Source organism: Phyllostomus discolor, chromosome 2, assembly GCF_004126475.2.
Source record: "Phyllostomus discolor isolate MPI-MPIP mPhyDis1 chromosome 2, mPhyDis1.pri.v3, whole genome shotgun sequence".
Taxonomy (NCBI): domain Eukaryota; kingdom Metazoa; phylum Chordata; class Mammalia; order Chiroptera; family Phyllostomidae; genus Phyllostomus; species Phyllostomus discolor.
In genome coordinates, this window is record NC_040904.2 from 35109531 (window position 1) to 35129845 (window position 20315).

Below are 20315 nucleotides of genomic sequence, written 5' to 3' on the forward strand. Positions count from 1 at the left end.
ATAGGTGGCCATTGTGGCATTGCACCTCAAGAAGAGGCGTCAAGTTCCAGAGATACTTGAGATGGGATTGGTAGGAATTTTGAGGAAGGTGAATAGGTAGACAAAAGAGTAAGAATGGATCCAGTTTTGACTCAGATTATTTGGGGAAGTTAGTATTATAAATGAATATAGCAAAAGAAGTAGGTTGGTTGACTGTAAGCTGTAGGAAAGGAGGTAAAATAATATTTGAGTACCTTTTGGGTGTTCATATATTAGGTGATGTTCTGAGTACTTTCGATTGTTATTTTTACTATATCCTATGAGCTGGGTATTAGTATCTTTATTTTATAGAGAGGAAATAAGGCTCAGAAAAGTTGAGTGACTTTCTTGGTTCAATATTAAGAAAAACAGATGATGATGCTTTTTATAAATTTTAGTGTAAAAGTAGAGCCTCTAATACTTGTTTGCCCAGTGATCATTTTGCTTCAGGTATTTTTATTCATATTTATTATTATTTTTTTTTAGCCAACTTAGAAGAGTACAAACAATGGCTGACAATAGTGTGTTAACAATCCACTTCTGAGAGTTCAAGCTTAGCAGACTCTTCCATTTTTGATTCTAAAGTTACCGAACTTGTAAGGAAAACTTACTTATTGGGACCTACTTCATATGTTGAAGGTAATGTACTTTAAAACACCAAATCAGTATTTTAATACTAAACTTACTAGAGACTTCTAAGACTTAACTGTAACACTGTTAAGCTAGAGTACAGATACTAGTATTTGTTGACAGAATCTACACTATGTAGATTTTTGTTTATTGTGTGGATTAATGCTTCCCAACTTTGAAGAGGAAGTTGTCATCTTGTTGGATATTGCTTTTTTCTGTATGTGAAGGCAGTCCAGCTGTAACATTGTTAGCTAGATTATATTCAGTATATCTGATTAGGTGAAAAGTGACTTCTTCCCTTACTCCACCATGTAAATGGGCCCTTTCTAAAGTTGCATGTATTGTTGAAGAGGATAGCTATACAAGACAGTGCATGCTTCCTTTGGTCCACGAGTAGTGCTGATGTTTATGTGCTTTGGTACAATATATTTTCCTTAAAATGAAATGTTGCCAAGCTTTTTTTAATAAACTGGGAATTCAGTAATTTTAATTTTAGACAATGTTATGATCTCAAAGATGAAAAACATACTAGTTATAGCCAAAAAAGGGATTCAGAACTACTGATTTTGATGTTAATTCCTGGTAAACATATTTAAACATTTCTAATTTTAATAGAAGAAATGCCTCAGGTTGAAACAAGAGTGATATTGGTTCAAGAAGCTGGCAATCAAGAAGAACTTATAGAAGCCTTAAAGGTATGGAGTTTTAGTTTTTTTTAAAAGGCCGTCTTCCATTAGTGTATAAATAATCTCATACTTAAGTCTTTTTCCCACAGAGTATTAAAATGATGGATGTCCCTGTAATAATAAAGAAAGTTGTCCTGGAAAACCGGATGAAAAATTAATAAAAAGTGTTGTTAATATGGTAGGTCAAGCACTTTGTTGCATGTGGCATGCTGCACTTCCCTTGATTGTATTCTTATATTCCATTTATGGTGATTGGCTCTCAGGCACAGGGTATATAATGCTCTATGAGGCTAGATAAATAAACAATTTTATATTATTTTTAAAATTTGGGTGTTTCTGAAACCCCAAACTATAGCATATACTGCAAATAATGAAATCCTTATAAAGTAATTTGGCATTGTTAAATTTAAATGGCGTATCATGCATTTACAAAGACAGAAGGTCTGTCCAGAAGGTATCCAGCCATGTAATATGAAAAACAGACATTTATTGAAGAAAATACAAGGTTCAAGCAACATTGTACATAGGACAATGATGCCTCAGCCCCCTTTAAAGTAGGGACCTTGGGACCTTGTACAGTTTTCCCAGTTGCTGTCAGATGTCCCCTCATATTTTCCTGAAGCTTATCTATGGTCTGAAATCTCTTCCCATTGAAAGGCGATTTAGTTTTGGGAAAAGTCAGAAGACACAGGGTGCCAAATCTGGGTGGTAGGGGGGCCAGGTCACCTGGGTGATTTGATGTTTTGCCAAAAAAATTCTGCATGAATGGGCACTTCATCATGATGTAGCTGCCAATCGTCAGTTGCCTGTAGCTGTGGCCTTCTGAATCATCTGAGTGGCTTCCAAGGAAGCTTAGCACAAAATTTGATGCAGATTCACTGCTCTATTCACACAGTCATTTTGAATTCGATAGCCACACAGTACACAGGCTCACTCAATGGCCTCTACCACCTCCACTGGTAGTACAGTGAAGTGGTCATTGTTCACGCATGCACATTCCAGTCCTCTCTCCTTAGCTGCCAGTTTACATCGATGTCACACAAACTGTTCCATTATATTAACAATGGCTTACTTTTTCTGGACAGACTTTGTATGCTTCTTTTCTTTAAATTCTTTATCTTTTTATCTCGTTAACTGTATGTTTATTCTAAAATCTTGCTTTATTTCCAAAATGATAAATTATAATGATTGACAATCAGCATATGAAATATATCTAATTCTCTGTACCAGCTGTAATAGTTTGTGAGAGCTGCCATGACAAAATACAGCACACTGCTGGCTTAAACTGTGAGAAAATACATTTCTCACAGTTCCTAAGGTTAGAAGTCCAGGATATCATCAGATTTGGGTTAAACCGAGGCCTTTATCCTTGGCTTGCAGGTAGCTGCCTCTTTGTTGCTGTCTTTTCACATGGTCTTCTATCCATGCACATCCCTGCTATCTGTTGTGTGTCCAAATTTCCTCTTATGAGGACACCAGTCAGATTAGGCCTACCCATGTGCCTTCATTTTACCTTAACTACCCCTGGAAAGGCCCTGTCAAATACAGTCACATTCTAAGGTATAGTGGATTAAAGTATCTATGAATCTTGAGTACGTAAGCTATTCAGCCTATCACATCAACCTAGCAAATAAACCAGATAATTTACCCATTTAGAATTTTATGTGGTTCTCTTTTTACACGAGTCATATAGGCACTTAGATATAACTTCATTCTTTTTCCTAGATGTACGGTATAAAGTGGTAAACAGTAACTTGCCTTTTTATATCCTATATTTGCCAAGCTGCAACTATCTACATATTTCACATCTTTCTTTTAATTTCTTCATGTATACTGAAATGATTATGTTAATCCAATGTCCTTTTTGTAGATATCAAGTGCCATAGTGATTTTTCTATTTTTCCAATGACAGTTAATTTGTGCAAGAGGATCCATATGTATGTCATCATTTTCTTGGTCAGAAGGAAAAGCAATATGTTTCTAATGCATCCTTCTATCAAAATGTGTGCACTTAAATTTATCACTTTTATTTTACATACACACTAGATTTATGACTTAAGCCAGAAGCTTATGCCATTATTATAATTAATGTTCAAAATTTAATATCTTAATGTAGATGGAGATATGTATATTAAAATACAACAAGCAATTAAAGAAATAGCTGTTCACTATAAAGTTTAATACTGTATAACTTAACACTTAAGTTTTCTTTTTTTTTTTAAGATTTTATTTATTTACTTTTAGGGAGGGTAGAGGGGAGAGAGAGAGGGAGAGAGAGAGAAACAGAGAGAGACATTAATGTGTGGTTGCTGGGGGTTATGGCCTGCAACCCAGGAATGTACCCTGGCTGGGAATCGAACCTGGGACACTTTGGTTCCCAGCCCAAGCTCAATCCACTGAGCTACACCAGCCAGGGTTAACACTTAAGTTTTCTACAAATAGAAATTAAAATGTTGATATTGAATTGATTTTTAGGTCTTATTTAGAGAGTTATGAATTAATTTTATATAATAAATTTTATTTCTATAACTACATGGAAAAAATCAAGGAAATTAAAATGCCCTTTGTAAAGATGGAATCAGTGGAAGAATATGAAAATTTGGATTCTCCAGAATTTGAAAATGTATTCGTAGTCATGGACTTCCAGGATCCTGTTTTGAATGAGCTATACAGGAAAAATTCTAGAGTTATTGGACCACCTGTTGTATTAAACTGTGCACAAAAAGGAAAGGTAATACAATGTATTCATTATGACTTTTCAAAGATAAATTTTTATTAACGAATATGTGGAAATTCATAAACAAAATTTTCACTAATTGTTCAGAGTATGGAATATTTAGAATGGAATAGTAGTAGCTACTATAATAGTCCTTTAATACTTTCTATTGTAATTTTCAGTAGTGAATATCTAAGACGTTTTAAAGGTAAACACTAAAAACTATATTTGTAATTTGTAAGAGTTATAGTAGAGTTAGGTTCTATTCTTTGGTTTTATTGCTTTGGTTTGCTATTTTGAAACTTATTAATTTAAAATTGCTGAGTCTCATTGTGTTTTTGTTATAGAAACTAGTAAGCGCATCATCTTTAGTTCTCGTTTTGATTGAGAAATGCTGAAACTCAGAAACCAAATAAAATTTTTAAAGATCAATATTAAGAAAAAAAATCTTGCATAATGGTGGTAATTAAATCACATATAGTAAATAGTTAAATATATATTTATGTCTCAATTATATATATGTAAATTGTTTAAATTATTTACTGATTACCTCCATTTTTTTAGTTCAAAAATTGGAAGCATATTTGGTTCAAGTATGTATCGTATACCTAGTATATATAATATCTGACCTGTTTTAATTTTAATTGGAAGCATTTACAGTAGTGCTTGAAGTCAAATCTTTCCTTGTTGATAATATTTCACATGCAACAAAGTACATTTTGGAACTAAAGGTTTGAATATATTTATATTCAATTTGTAAATTGCAAAGTGTGCTTAGATTAAGTGTATTAAATGTGATTTAAGAATTATGGGAAATTTTTTATTGTAAAGCCAGCAATCTCTTTTTTTGCTATTTTTTGTTGCATGTCGAACAATGCAAGTAAATCTTTGGATTGGGATAGTTGATTGGCAAGAGGGAAAATATGGTTAAGTTGAGAACAACATATTCTCCTTTCTACTATAAAGAAACTCACAGGTTTAAAATTGTTATATTCTGCAGCCTTTGCCATATTTATGGCGTCCACTCTATTGTACAAGCATGATGAATCTGGTACTATGCTTTGCTGGATTTAGGAAGAAGGAAGAATTAGTAAGTATTTCAGAACTTCTATTCAAAAAATGTATTTTCCAGCAAAAAAAAATTTAAATTGGCATTTTTAAAATAATTGTACCATGGTTGCATTTTAAAAGATTTGTTTTTTTTTTTAATGTGACCATTTCAATTTTTTTAATAATATTTTTTTAAGATTTTATTTATTTATTTTTAGAGAGGGAAGGGAAGGAGAGAGAGAGAGAAACATCAATGTGCGGTTGCTGGGGGCCGTGGCCTGCAACCTAGGCAAGTGCCCTGACTGGGAATCGAACCTGCGATACTTTGGTTCGCAGCCCGTGTGCGCTCAATCCACTGAGCTACGCCAGCCAGGGTGCATTTTAAAAGTTTTAAAGGAGAAATTACTATTATCATACCAGGTTTTAAATTTTGTGAAGAAACATTCTGAAGAGTCTTGTAAAGAAACAAATTTTTTCTAGTATGGGTAGCATATGAATCAACAGAAATATTCATAATTGTCTAATCTTTTTATACTGTCTTTGTGTTCATATCCTATCAGCCATATTATTTGAAGTTTTTGTTTACACATTGCAATATTTTGTGATACAAGTTCAGCTCTACAGAGTTCTTATTGCTCTATAGAATTCATAAAAACTTCTTTCTTTCATTTATGGAATTTTCTATGTTGGAACTAATGTAGTATTACTCTAGTTTTGTGGAAAGAATCTTGGTATGATGTAACCTCATGTTAAAAAAAAAGTAATATATTTAGGCTGTATGAAAGCCAGTTTTAATTAACTAAGTTTTTGTTATCATCTTTACTAGCTTTTCACTATATATATTTTGCCTGTGCTAATAATGCAAACAAATCTTCATTTTTTTACCATAAAATTTGTATCTTTATAAAAATTCTTTATATGTATCTTATAAATTGAAAGTGTTCAGTAAATGCTAAGTGAATTGTAAACATAGTTTAAAATTTTGTTTATATTAACTATAAAGTCAGTGTTGCTTAATTTTTCTTTTTGAGGTCAGATTGGCGACATTGGTTCATCACATGGGTGGACTTATTCGAAAAGACTTTAATTCAAAAGTTACACATTTGGTGGCAAATTGTACTCAAGGAGAAAAATTCAGGGTATGTATGTAAACTTGGATATTTTTGTGTATTTCAGAATAGCATCATTTGGGAATGCATTTAATAATAGCACTCTTGTCTCTTTCTTCTACAATTTACTAAAGATCAGATATTCAATTTTTGTTTTATGTGTACATTAGTAAAAATTTTAAATCATAAAATGAGTGTGGTGTCAGGTTTGAAGGTGGCAGTGGAACTTGGGTTACGTCTTCAAAGATGAGTAGGATTTTGGAGGTTGGTAGATGGATAATATTTCAGGCAGATTAATAATATTAACAAAGGTTACTATAGTATTGTGTGAGGGGGTTGAGAAGTGATGAAACAATATTTCACTCTTGTCCAAGTGGTGTTTCTAGGAACAGAGCATAGCTATCTGTTCTTATAAATGGTTCTAAGATTAACTGTGAAAAAATTCACAATAACACGAGAGAGTATTCTTTTATTAGGTTAAAATCGTAAGATTTACTCAGAGTAGATTATTAGACAGAACCGAGACTATCTGTCTCTCTGTTTCCTGCTCCTCAGTGTCTTACCTGTGAATAAATGGGTATTTTAGGTAACGTTGAATTCTTATGTGTAGCAGTGAACTTCAGAAGTATGGGGATTCGTATGAAGATTCATACTGAAGTTTTTAGTTACTTAGATGTTTTCTTCTGTAGTGCTGTCTTGGGGGGTCAGTTCTTTCAAGATAGTAAGCATGAAAGTAGAAGTGAAATATAATAAAGGTGAATTTAATCAATTTAGAGATATATTAAAAGTAGGAAATGGTTTGGACACCATGGGACTTGTTTTAAAGTTACTGTATTTTGCCATGTATAATGTGCACATTTTGCTCAAGTGAGGGGAAAATAAGGATGGACAATACTGGGTAGTACTGATTCCATGTCTATATAAATGTTTTTAATTCTTTTACTTATGCTTATGTGTTAAAAGTGTAACTCTGGAAAGCAATAATGATATCTGTATGCAAAATAATACCCTGGAACACAATAAGCAGTTTTATATATAAACAAAAGTTGAGTTAAAAAATTAAAATGAAAGATTTCTTTTTCCCTGACAGTTTGGACCAAAACACGGGATGCACATTATACATGGCAAAATATGGTATTTTAACCTAAGTTGTATGATTGACACATTTTTTCTGTTTTTCTTTATATTATGTTACAAAGCAGATGAACAATAATCTAAAACCATGCAAAAATATGTATGTAATTGTTTAGAACTACCATGAATGCAGTTATTTAAAGTAAAAATTATTAGTAATTAATGTTTATAATTTTAGATTGCTGTGAGCCTGGGTACTCCAATTATGAAGCCAGAATGGATTTATAAAGCTTGGGAAAGACGAAATGAACAGTAAGTGTTAAAAAACTCAGTAGTTCAGCCCTGTCTGGCGTAGCTCAGTGGATTGAGCGCGGGCTGGGAACCAAAGTGTCCCAGGTTCGATTCCCAGCCAGGGTACATGCCTGGGTTGCAGGCCAGAACCCCCAGCAACCGCACATTGATTCTCTCTCTCTCTCTCTCTCTCTCTCTCTCTCTCTCTCTCTCTCTCTCTCTCTCTCCTCTCTCTCCTCTCCCCCTCTCTCCTCCCTCTCTCTCTCTCTCTCCCCCTCTCTCTCCCCCTCTCTCTCCCCTCTCTCTCCCTCCCTTCCCTCTCTAAAAAATAAATACATAAATCTTAAAAAAAAATTCAGTAGTTCAATTTGTGAATTAAACATACTATCTTGTAGAGGTAAACCCTCATGCTCCAAACCCTAAATTCATAGATAATATCGAAAAATTAATTCAGTCTTTGGGTAGCTTAGGAAATAAAGGCTAGGAAGGGCAAAGTTATAAAAAAATCAGGAAATATTGAAAATTGAAAGATATCTGTGGTTATCTTTGTACTTCATCTTGTGAAATAATTTTGATTATCATAAATATTCTAAGATTATTAGGTAATAATTTTAATAATAGCTAAATGCATCTGGATGTTTGGATTATAATATATTTTTTCTATTTTTGTTTTTTTAATTACATTTTAAGTGGTGATTGCAATTCATAACCTTTGTAAGCTTTCCAACCTTATAATTCCATGCTATTATACTTCTTCGTTGCTTAAGATTTTGTAAAACTAGAACTGCCAGCTCTGGCTGGTGCAGCTCAGTGGATTGAGCGTGGGCCTGTGAACCAAAGGATCACTGGTTCGATTCCCAGTCAGGGCACATGCCTGGGTTGTGGGTCAGGGCCCCAGTAGGGGGTACGCAAGTAATAACCGCACACTGATGTTTCTCTCCTTCTCTTTCTCCCTTGCTTCCCCTCTCTCTAAAAATAATAAAATCTTAAAAAAAAATCCTATGGTACAGATTAGTTATTAAAAAAAACAACAAAAAACTAGAGCCCCTGGAATGCACATAAAATTTCATGTACGGAGCAGAAATTTGAATCTTGCAAAGATTACCTATGATCAAATTTTGTCAGAAGTTAATTCAGGATGACTGAGGGCACATCAATTTTTTTTAACTTTTTTGGGGGGGTGGTTGTTAAAAATGTTAAAATTTTGTTAACATTTCAGGACTAGATATAAAATATTTTCAATAAATGGATTATGCTAAAACCTTGAGAATTATAAATTGCTGTGTCTGATTTGTTGAATTTAAGTTAACTGGTTTTAGAAGAATATGTTTTGTTTTTAGGGATTTCTGTGCATCAGTTGATGATTTCAGGAATGAATTTAAAGTTCCTCCATTTCAAGATTGCATTTTAAGTTTCCTTGGATTTTCAGATGAAGAAAAAACTAATATGGAAGAGATGACTGAAATGCAAGGTAGGTTTTATATATGTGTTTTATTCCCACTCCTGCCTAATGACTTCCTGGTGAATTTGCCTCTTTAAAAATTTGGGTTTGAAGATAGTATGCCCTTTTTATGTTTGTATGCTTCTTCTTCAGGAGGTAGCTACTTACCGGTTGGGGATGAAAGGTGCACTCACCTTATAGTTGAAGAGAATATAGTAAAAGAACTTCCATTTGAACCTTCAGAGAAACTTTTGTGTCAAGCAAGAGGCAAGTAATTCTAAAATAAGATTGGTTTTCTAAAAATACTTCTGTTGGCTTTCTGATAAGTTGATTTCTTAATTAAAATGTCTTTTTCTCACCTAGTGGTTCTGGGGAAGCATTCAAATGGATGCCCGAGCTGTGGAAACTATGTACTTATATGAAAAGGTATGCTTTTTTTTGTACCTTAGTCATTTGTTCTGTGAATCGGATTGTATAAAGATGACACTCTTCTACCCAGAAAGAACATGGTGTAATTAGCCTATAGGTCATCTTTTACATCACGTCAGGAGTTTGAGAACAATTGAATATGGGCTAGGAGTCTCTATATATTTAGGTGAAAACACTCAATGTAATGATGTTATTTTAATCTCATATATGTCAATCTTTACTTACACCTGGTGGTATTATGAACAATAAGTATTGAGCCAAATTAATAGACTAACCTGGTAAGGACATTCAGGTTAGACTGTAGGTAGGAGTTCATATGAAAACTTGAAAGTGTATTAAAATAGCAAGTAGTTCAGTATGGCTTTAGAAAAGAACGTGGGAACCAAGGCTAACAGATAAAGCTTACTAGGTGGGCAGAATTAAGAAGTTTTTAATGTTGTAGAGGTTTAGATTTTATTAAGTATTGGGAGCCATTTAATATTAAGGGGAGGACGTCCTTTAAAAAAATGACTGTACCAGTAGAATGTAGGTAAGAAAATCCAGCCTTCATCCTGGATCTTGGTAAAAAGTGCTGTCATTTGCCAAAATGTGGCATAAAGCTATAGAAGCAGGCTCCAAGAGAAGATTTGCTTCAGTTTGGGATTTAATTTGAAAAGATATTGAAGATGAGGTGTAGATTTACTGTATTTCTATAAATCTAAACAGCAGGTGGGTATTGTATTCTTTTCAGACTTAATGTTAGGTTCTTAACAAAGTTTAAAAATATGTTTTAGATATTGAGAAAGAGCTTTTAAAATCAACTGTTATTAGGCAGATATAGGAGAGCACTATGTTCAGCACTGTGCTAAATGCTAAGGATACAGTGAACAAAATATGAATGGTTCTTGCCTGCTGGGAGTTTATGTCCTAACCAGGGAATAGGACAGTAATAAGCTTATAGATGAATATATAATGGTGATAGTGCTATGAAGAAAAAAGAATGAGATGCTAGCAGTTAGGCAATTACAGTGGTCCCCTGCCTGTTGTGTTTTATGAAGATTCTGAATTATCTGGCAGAGTATATAGTTGTAAATTGTGCAAAATTCAGGTTTTGTCAGACCCATAAATATGTTTTTCTTTTGTTGCTGTCTCAGTAAAGAACCATGGAAGTGAAATTGAGCTTTTGTGCTTTTGATTACAGGCTAATACACCTGAGCTCAAGAAATCAGTGTCACTGCTTTCTCTAAGTACTCCAAACAGCAATCGCAAAAGACGTCGTTTGAAGGAGACACTGGCTCAGCTTTCAAGAGAGTCAGACCTGTCATCTTTCCCCTCCCCGTAAGCGCCCATCAGCTGACCATTCCCTTTCTATAGGGTCACTCCTAGATATCTCCAACACACCAGACTCTAGCATTAACTATGGAGGTAATTCACATTTAAAAAATTTATCTTTACATTTTAGTGGAATGGAATTATTATTAAAGTATAGATAAATCTCTATTATAGTGAATATTAAATATAGTTAATATTAAATATAGGTCTACTTTCGTTCTAGCTGAGGAGAACAAGCACATGGAAATGCTTCTATTTAATGATTGCCTACTGTATGCTAAGTGCTTTTTGTATTTTGTGTATTTATAAGATAGGTTTTATTTCTCTTTTACAGATCAGTAGACTGAAGTTAGAGAAATAACTTGTTTAGTGTCAACACATTAGAAAGTGACAGAGATGTTCAAAGAGCAGATTCTTCACATGAGCTAAACAAAATCACAGGTGTATTATAGGGAAAATGGGTCCAATGAGGTCAGAAGTGGTGAGTTCACTTTGTTCTCAATTGAGATAAGAAAGCTCCTACAATGAACTCTTCTCTGTTGATAATCAAATTTTTTTATTTTTAGCCAGCACACAAATATGTTGTGTTTTCTAGATTCCTTTGATCTCATTACATTCTCAGTTATCCCATTTCTCCTCTCCAGTTCACATGAGTGCTCTTCAAAGAGCCATTGTCTCGTTTCCTTGCTTTTCACTGTCTTTTCAACCCATTCCAGTTGAACTTCATTCCACTGCCCCCCCAGCTCCCCACTATGTAAAATTGCCTCTTTCTGGGGAGATGACCGCTTTTATGCCATCAATATTATTCAATACATGAACAGCTACTTAGTCCTGGACACGTTTTTTTTCCCCTTGGCTTTTGTACATTACTCATTTCTCATTCTCCTTTGCCTTGCTCCTATATCAAGCTCTGAATGTTGAATGTTATTCCTGTGTGTTTCTTCTCTATTTTAATTCTCTAAATGATCTCATTTAATTCCATGGTTTTTAACAAACATATGCTGATTACTCTAAAAGTTATTGTCCTCCTCCAATGGCCTGCTTCATATCTCTTTATCATATCATAAACTTAACATAATCAAGTTAGAACTTTTGATTTTCTCCACCACTGTCAATGCTATTCCTTTGTCATCTTTTGTTTTTTCTGTAGAAACGAGGTCTCTCTTAGACAATTCCAGTGGTCTCCTAAATGGTCTATATATCCATTTTGGCCTTTGTACATGTAACACTTACAGTGGTCTCTCAAACTAAAAAAACTAGATCATGTCTCTGTCTGAAGGCATTCAGTGGCTTTGTATACTATAGCTTTCAAGTTCCTATGTAATTCTTCCTTATCTGCCTCTGACATCATGTGGTGTCATGTTCTCTCCAGTGATACTCTCTAAGCCTCAGTCCTACTATCTTTGTTTTTCTTTGAATATTTCTACTATATCCATAGCCAGGGACATTATTTATACTTGCTTTTGCTGCCTTAAAGAAATTCTGTTGGGTTCTCTGTAATGCTAAGCCCACTCCTTCCTGCCAACCCATCACCTGGTTGTTGTTTTCAGCAGTAGTTAAAGAACCTTGCCTATCTTACTCTTTGCTGTACTCTCAGTGCCTAGTTACAGGGTCGGTAATCACTAAATATTCATGAAATCAAAGTCATTTTAAGGTAGGCCCAGAAAACTGAGGTGTATTTCAGAATATAAGAGAAATGAGAATATAGTTTTAGGGAATAGTGAATAGGAGTATGAAGAAGTAATAATTAATTAGAAAGGTTAATTGGGTCCTAATATTAGAGGGCTTTGTAATCAAGTTGGCCATGTCTGAACTGTATATTGTCATCAACAATGACCATTAGAAACTCATGAGCACCAGACTAATCGAATAGATTATTTGTAGTAGATTATTCTGAAGAATGATCAGATGGAAGGCAGTTTAGAGATAGCCAGACCATGAAGTAACATCCAGTGGCTTGGACTATAGGTGATAGGGCTCCTGAATCAGGATTGGAAAGAAAAGAAGAAGCATTGGAAAATACAGATAGAATGGAGTGATAGGAAGAGAATAAGAGGAGAAGACAGTGAAGTATAAAGTGGGAGAAATGTTACCTCGGCAACAATAGCAAGTTTATATTTTGAAGAAGATAGTTTTAGAGCACATCCAAGTTAAATTGAGGGAGTAATGTCCAGTAGGCATTTGGAAAAGTTCAGTCAGGTGCTTATGCAGGGAATTATGATAGATACGTAGATTTGAGAATTTTACTGGTTCTGTAATTATGAACATATGGGCATGGGGTAGTAAGAGCTGATTATAAAGGATTGAAGCTTGATTATCTAATACAGGATGTAGGAAAGGTAAATGAACCACTAAAAAAATGAGACATGACAATACTAATACATTAGATACTGTATAATACAATCCCTGTTTGTAGATCACTGCCTAGACATAGTAATAAAATTAGATCAGTATGTATCAGTTCCCCCCCCCCCCCGCCGCCCAAAAAAATATCCCTTAATGGCAGAGGCTTCTCAGTCTGGTGACAGTAACCTGAAATAAGGCAAGTGAGGAATTCTGTGAAAGTCTGTTATCTTCCGAAGCATTCAAAACTCTATAGTACATATACTTGTTTTAATATGCTTCAAATTATTTTTTATTCAGTAAAATTGGTGTGCTGGGACTATATAGTGTCTTCATGTCTTTCTATTTTTATGTTATATATTCCTGTTCTTATTGTAAAACTTTCTGTTAGGAGATTCTGTATATAATGTTGAAATATACTAACCATATTGATAGTAGGAAAATATATTTTAGGCTTTTTATAAAGTTTCTTTAAAAATTTTTTAATACATGTAAAATATATGAATGCATACTCTCTGTAGTTTTGGCTGGACTGGATACTTGAACTAACAGAATTTGCCGTTGATTTTAGGGTTTTATTTTTTTAAGGGAGTGTCTGTCTGTCTCCCTCTTTATACACACACGTGTGCGCGTGTATACACACATAAAAAGTTTTGTTATTGTAATTGTGTAATCATAGTAATATCTTTCTCTTTTTTAACTTAAATGTTTCTACATGTTGCTTTTCATTTTATTTAAGCTTTTATATTGAAATAATTTCAGATTGCAAAAATATGGCAAAAATAATACAAAGTTTTCTGAACTCTCTACTCAGATTCTCAAGTGGAAATATTCTACTATGTTTGCTTTAATATCATTCATTTGTTCGTTCGTTTGTCTTCTTTCTGTGTCTCTCTCCACCCATACATTTTTAACATCTGCAGAGTTTTAAGAGTACGTTACAGATATGCTATGCCTTTACCTCTAAATACTTAAATTTGTACTCCCCAAAATGTGGGGACATTTCTTATATTAACTAGGAAATTAACATTAATACTATAATCTACTCCATAGACCTTCAAATTTTATGAGTTGTTCCATTAATGTCCTAATGTCCTTTCTAGCAAAAGAAAAAAGTTTTTTTTTTTTCTGGTCCAGGATCCAACCTAGGATTATAGGTTACGTAATCTTTCTCTAGCCTCTTCTAATCTGGAATAGTTCCTCAGTCTTTGTTTTTAATGACCTTGACATTTTCAAAGAGTGCAGGCTAATAGTGAAATGTCTGTCAATTTGGAGTCATTGATATTTTTGACAGTTTTTTTCTGATCTCATTTTAAGAAATTTTACTTCAGTGAATATCTGTATGGTGTTATATTTATAAGAATTGGTATTCTTCCCTTTTTCTGTTAAATCTGTGCAATGTTTGGTACTTGTATCTGGCCTGCATTTTAAATCACTCCTCCTTTTTTACCTTTTAGAAACACCAAAGTCTTGTACTAAGCCTTCCCAAAATTCCACTCCTGTTCTTTCAAAGCAGTCAGCCAGGTGGCAAGTTGCAAAAGAGCTCTATCAGACTGAAAGTAATTATGTAAATATACTGGCCACAATTATTCAGGTAAGAGTTGGTTGCAAAATGATTTCTGCTCCAGTGTTACTAAGTAAAAAATATAAGAGAGATTGTCTTAGAAGAAAAATTACATAAGCATAGAATTTGGCATAGATATTAAAAATGAAAGTGGCAAAAACTGCTGTTACGAAAATACCATAACTATAATGGTAGCTTTTTTCTTTTTTTAAAGATTTTATTTATTTACTTTTAGGGAGAGGAGAAGGGAGGGAGAAAAAGAGGGAGAGAAACATCAATATGTGCGAGATACATTGGCTCAGTTGCCTCTTGCACTCTCCCAACTAGGAACCTGACCTGCAACCCAGGCATGTGCCCTGTCTGGGAATCGAACTGGCAGCCTTTTGGTTCACAGGCTGTCACTCAATCCACAGAGCCACACCAACCAGGGTGAGCTTTTATTCAAGCAGTAATGGCACCATTTTTTAGAGTGACTTTAAAGAGAAAAGGATCCTGATTAGATAATCATAGAGGGGGCCTAGTTTAATTCAGAACTTTGCAGGTTCCTTTTCAAGACACTGGATTTATTTATATTTAGAAGTGGTAGATAACTTTTTCTGAAAGTGCATGAGTCATCACTTTAGGTAGTACTGTACATATGTGGCAAAGCAATAGGAATGAGGTATAACAATATGGATATCAGTAATTTAAAAAATCCTTTCATATGTCAAGTTTTCTTAAACTTCGCAGGGATTGGTCAAATGTTAATTCACAGCTTACCACTATTAACATGTACTATGAAGTTATTTCTGAAGGAAAACAATTCTAATGAATTCTTGTAATATGAGATGAAGAATATATTAAGGAGTAAATTGAAATTCAAGTTTCTGAAAGACATAATAATAGGACATAATTATTTTGGAATCTGTAGAAAGAAGGAATACATTTGTTTTAGGTAATGAAGGAGATAGTTTGTCAGGAAAATAAAGTTTATGCCATCAAACTTGTCTTTGAATAGAAAGATGATAATGATGATAAATAGATAAGAGATGGCCCTGGCTGGTGTGGCTCAGTGGATTGAGCACTGGCCTGCCAACCAAAGGGTCACTGGTTCAATTCCCAGCCAGGGCACATGCCTGGGTTGCAGGCCAGGTTCCAGTTGGAGGTGCATGAGAGGCATCTGATTGAAGTTTCTCTCCTTTTCTCCCTCCCTTCCCCTCTCTCTGAAAATAAAATAAAATCTTAAAAAAAAAAAAGAAAAGAAAAAAATAAGATAAGAGATGGAAAGACTTCTTTCTTGGTATTAATGAAGAAAGAGGTTATTTTTCACAGTTAATTTGTGTACCAGTAATCAAGGTTTTATGAGGCCTTCAGCTGTATTAAACTTTACTTGTTTTAAGTCAGTGTTTCTCTTCTTCCTCAAGGAAAATATCATACTTGGATGACTTTCTTGTTTAAGTTTTTGTAGTCAGCCAAAATGTAGTTGAGTAGCAGACTATCTTTTCAGTATATACTATTCATGTACTTTGGTTGCATTTATTTCCTAGAAATGTAAATCCTTTTACACCATGGTAAATGCATTGGAGCTTCAGAATTATAATTTGAATATAAATTAAATTCACCAGAACCCCTTTTTAATAAAGCCCTTGGAATGATTAAACTATAGACAAAATTTCATACAACTTAGTATAACCTCACCTAAGGTTTTATTTAAGAGATTGTGGTTGAAATGTATGATAGTGTTTTCTAGGAACTTTATTTTAGGACTGATGTATTCTTTTTGTTTTCTGAAATTGAATTTGGAATAACTTGATTTTAACTTAACCCTCAAATTAAGTGAGTATCCGGAATAAAATATAATATGGAAGAATATAAACTGTTCCAGAATATTAGAAAAATTTATAATAATATTTTAAATTAATGTTGTGCCAGGAGTTAAAGACCATTTTTATTTTAAAGGAACATAGACTGGAAGAGGAACTAGAATATATATACCAAATTGTAATATTAGTGGAAGGTTACAGGTATCATGAGAAGGTTTAGTTAAGATATTTGGAGATTTGTAAGGTGAGTTTTACTTCTCTTTCACCTTAGGAAAGGCGTTGCATTGAAATTCTTGATAGGTTGAGTATTGGGAAAGCATCATAAAGGAAAAAGTTGGACTGGATTTTAAATTTGAGTCTGATTGGTACATGCAAAGAATATGGGTGGGAAATGTATTTGAGATTTTGCAAATAATACAGATGACTGAAGATAATGTATTCGTCATGGTATCTACAGTAGTCTAAAGGGAGATTAGAGTTTAGAGTGGTATAAGGGGACCTGGATAGGGGATGGGGTATGGATACAGTGAGAGTTGAGATAAAACTGCCTGGGCCATGCCAGTGAAGGCTGTTGTTTAGTGTGCTGTCATCTGTAAGCTATACAAGAGGAATGTGATATTAATCTGACTTGCATTTCAGAAAGGTAACTTGGTTCACTTTGAGGGTTTAGTTTTTTGCCTATGGCAAATGGTGTTCTAATAACATTTGTTGAACAATTAACCTTCCTCCACTGAATTGCTTTTGTACTTTTGTCAAAAATTACTTCATATTTGTGTGGATTTGTACTCAAACTCTGTTCTCTGCTATTGATCTTACATGTTTCTCCCTTTTCCAATACCACATAGTCTTGAATACTGCTGTTTATACTAAGAAGTTCCTTTGCCTTTCCATATACATTTTTAGAACTCTGTTTTCTTTATTTACAAAATGTCTTGAATTTTGATAGGTTTTGGTTAAATCCATGGAGTATCTTGGGGGAGAATTCACTTTTTTCCTGTGTTGAATATTTCAATCCATAACCATATATTTCTTCATTTACTTAGGTCTTATTTGATTAGTATCCTTAGTTTTCAGCATCATGTATATGTTTTATCATAGAGTCCTCCCTTAACATCATCAATAGGTTCTGCGACTTTAAGCAATACAACATATAATAAAACCAATTTTACCATAAAGTAATTGATATAAATAATAGTTAAGTTCAAAGTTCATGGCATCTTACCAATATTATAATGAAATGATATTATTTGAGGACCTGCTATATATTTATGCCTAAGTATTTTTCTTTTTTATCATGCATGATACTTTTTAAATTTTGGTTTCCTTTGTACATTACTGGTATATAGAAATATGATTGATGTGTCTGTGTCCTTCCTGCATGTGTGCATGCTGACCTTGTATCCTCTGACTTTTCTATGTGCACATGTTAGTTCTAGGAGCTATTTATCTTTTTTTTTTTTTATATATATATTGATATAGGCAGGTCTTCAAATCTAGTCTCTTTTTCCTAAACCAAGGTACTGTGCCTACTATTTAAAAACATTTAGTACTTATATTAAGTCTGGAATAACTAACTGTTTTCTTCTTTAGTAACTTGAATAAAAATAGAAATTACTCTTGTACTAACTAACAATTTTAATGATTTTTAGAACTGTGTGACAAATTTTGATTAGATTCTGACATAACATTTTATTGTAAGAGTATATACATATATACAGATATATAAATTAATAGAAAATGTTGGAAAAAGATCTCAAATAGAAGTATTTAAAAAATTTTTTCATTAACATCTCGTCTCCCCTTTATCTGTCTGTGTGTTAGCTTCCCCACTCCCCCCAACATGCAATCTACCTAAACTAATGTTTTTTACCCCCTCACCCCTGACCTTTTAGTTATTTCAGGTACCATTGGAAGAAGAAGGACAACGTGGTGGGCCTATCCTTGCACCGGAAGAGATTAAGACTATTTTTGGTAGTATACCAGATATCTTTGATGTGCACAGTAAGATAAAGGTAAATTTGTATACATTAGGTTCATAGTAATTAATTTTCAGTTATGTATATTTATTAAGATTTTTTCAAGTCCTGATTAGCTAAATAAATTTTGTGTCTAAAACTTCTGATTTGTCTTTTGCTCCAGTGCATTGTTAATGTTGTTTGCTTGTTGTTGTTGTTGTTGTTTTTTTATTTCAATTAATCCTGAAAATAAGGAATTAAGACCATACAAAGTTTTCTCCTAGAGCCATGTGGTTGCCAGTACTATTTTTCTACCATTGTCCCTCTGGGGTTGTAGAATTTTGGTTGTCCTTTGGTTTGTTTGAAAAACTATGAAGCTGAAAGGGACTTATAGTTCATTTCATTTGATTCTCTGTATTTAGATAAGTGCTAAAAGTATGTAAGACAATGCTGTTCTTTTAAATTTTTTATTAGTGAAGGACCCATGATTTTCATGTATGACTCTTTCATTGTTAAGTTTTGGGCAGGATTAGCTGAACTCTTATAAGTAACTTATCTCTACTTTCTCTTATTTTTTTCTGTGTGGTATTTGAGCAGCAGGAATGAAAGTAGTTTCTATAATAAATAATGCCAGTCAGCTTTATAGTTAATAAAAGATGTTGAACAGTTACATCATAATGAAAAGTTAGGCTTAGTCTTATTATTGACTTGATACTCTGTGTTTTTTTTTATTTGTTTGAGAGGTAGGCAGGGGTGAGAAACATTGATTTTGTTGTTCCACCCATATCCATTTTTCACTGGTTGATTCTTATATGTACTCTGGGCACCGACACCACAACCTTGGTGTATGGGGCAGTGCTCTAACCAGCTGAGTTACCAGGCCAGGGCTACTCTGTATTTTCTTAATGATTTTTTCAGAGCATGTTTTTCTCAAGTTAATTCCTTGTTAAGGAGAAAGACTGTGTTACTGTTCTGCACATCCAATTAAGACACTATGTAAAGTACCTTGTAACAAATATCTTGAAAAATATTAAAAAATGTTTAAGGCATTGTCAAGTTCAGTCTTAAATGATTTAATTTGTGCTCTTTCAGGATGATCTTGAAGATCTTATTGTTAATTGGGATGAGAGCAAAAGCATTGGTGATATCTTCCTTAAATATGTAAGTATTTTTTTTAAGTTTTCAGATTAAAGTATTGTATCATAAAGGATTGGCAGGAAATGAAAGTTACCTGTTTAAATGTGAGAGCTTTTATAAGCTCGATATCATTGTATTTAAAAAATAAAATTTAATTCTTTCAGTAGCTCAGGGTCATCATTAAGAACAGTAATTGTTATACTGTACTATAGTCGTTTTCCTATGTATCAAGTTATTTGCCCTTCACAAATGGCCATATTAATGATTTTTTGGAAATTTTCTTACTTTTCCTTAGTTGATACTCCTTTTTATTGCCATTGTGTCTACTCTTCATAAAAGCTTCTAATGAACTGCTTCTCTTTAGTGTAAGAACAACATAGCTTAAGTTTCGAAATAAATTTATTTTGAATGAGGTTCTGTGAATAGTATTTATAAATTTATTTCAGTCTTTTAAAATATGATTTATAAGTTTCAGTGCCTTGGGTTCTGGCACATTTGCTTTTGTTTTCCGAGGCCTTCTAACTTCTACCCTTACCATATATGTTCTTATATATTTTTTCCTGGTTGGTTGTGAATTACAAATATGCAAATTATTCTCATACATCTTTTTGATACCTGTTAGTTTCCTCAATTAGACAAGACAGTTTTCATTTTCTTGTTTGCATTTTTGGATAATATAATTAATCTTGTAATGGTGGTTTGGGTCCTTCAAAAAATAATAGCATGTTCTTATGTTCTGCATAAATTAATTCTAATTAC

At 33.4% G+C, this 20315-nt stretch overlaps 1 protein-coding gene across 1 annotated transcript in view; it reads left to right on the forward strand.

The window, feature by feature from the left end:
- Nucleotides 1–526: 526 nt before the first annotated feature.
- ECT2 (epithelial cell transforming 2) overlaps nt 527–20315 on the forward strand; it is a 51823-nt gene continuing 32034 nt past the window's right edge. Inside the window, 18 exon segments of the mRNA XM_028504849.2 lie at nt 527–550; nt 552–657; nt 1264–1343; nt 1424–1451; nt 1454–1512; nt 3883–4065; nt 5051–5140; nt 6132–6239; nt 7522–7595; nt 8915–9045; nt 9169–9265; nt 9267–9282; nt 9379–9441; nt 10625–10753; nt 10755–10848; nt 14556–14692; nt 18357–18476; nt 19512–19580. Coding sequence (XP_028360650.1) covers nt 527–550; nt 552–657; nt 1264–1343; nt 1424–1451; nt 1454–1512; nt 3883–4065; nt 5051–5140; nt 6132–6239; nt 7522–7595; nt 8915–9045; nt 9169–9265; nt 9267–9282; nt 9379–9441; nt 10625–10753; nt 10755–10848; nt 14556–14692; nt 18357–18476; nt 19512–19580 — 1608 coding nt within the window.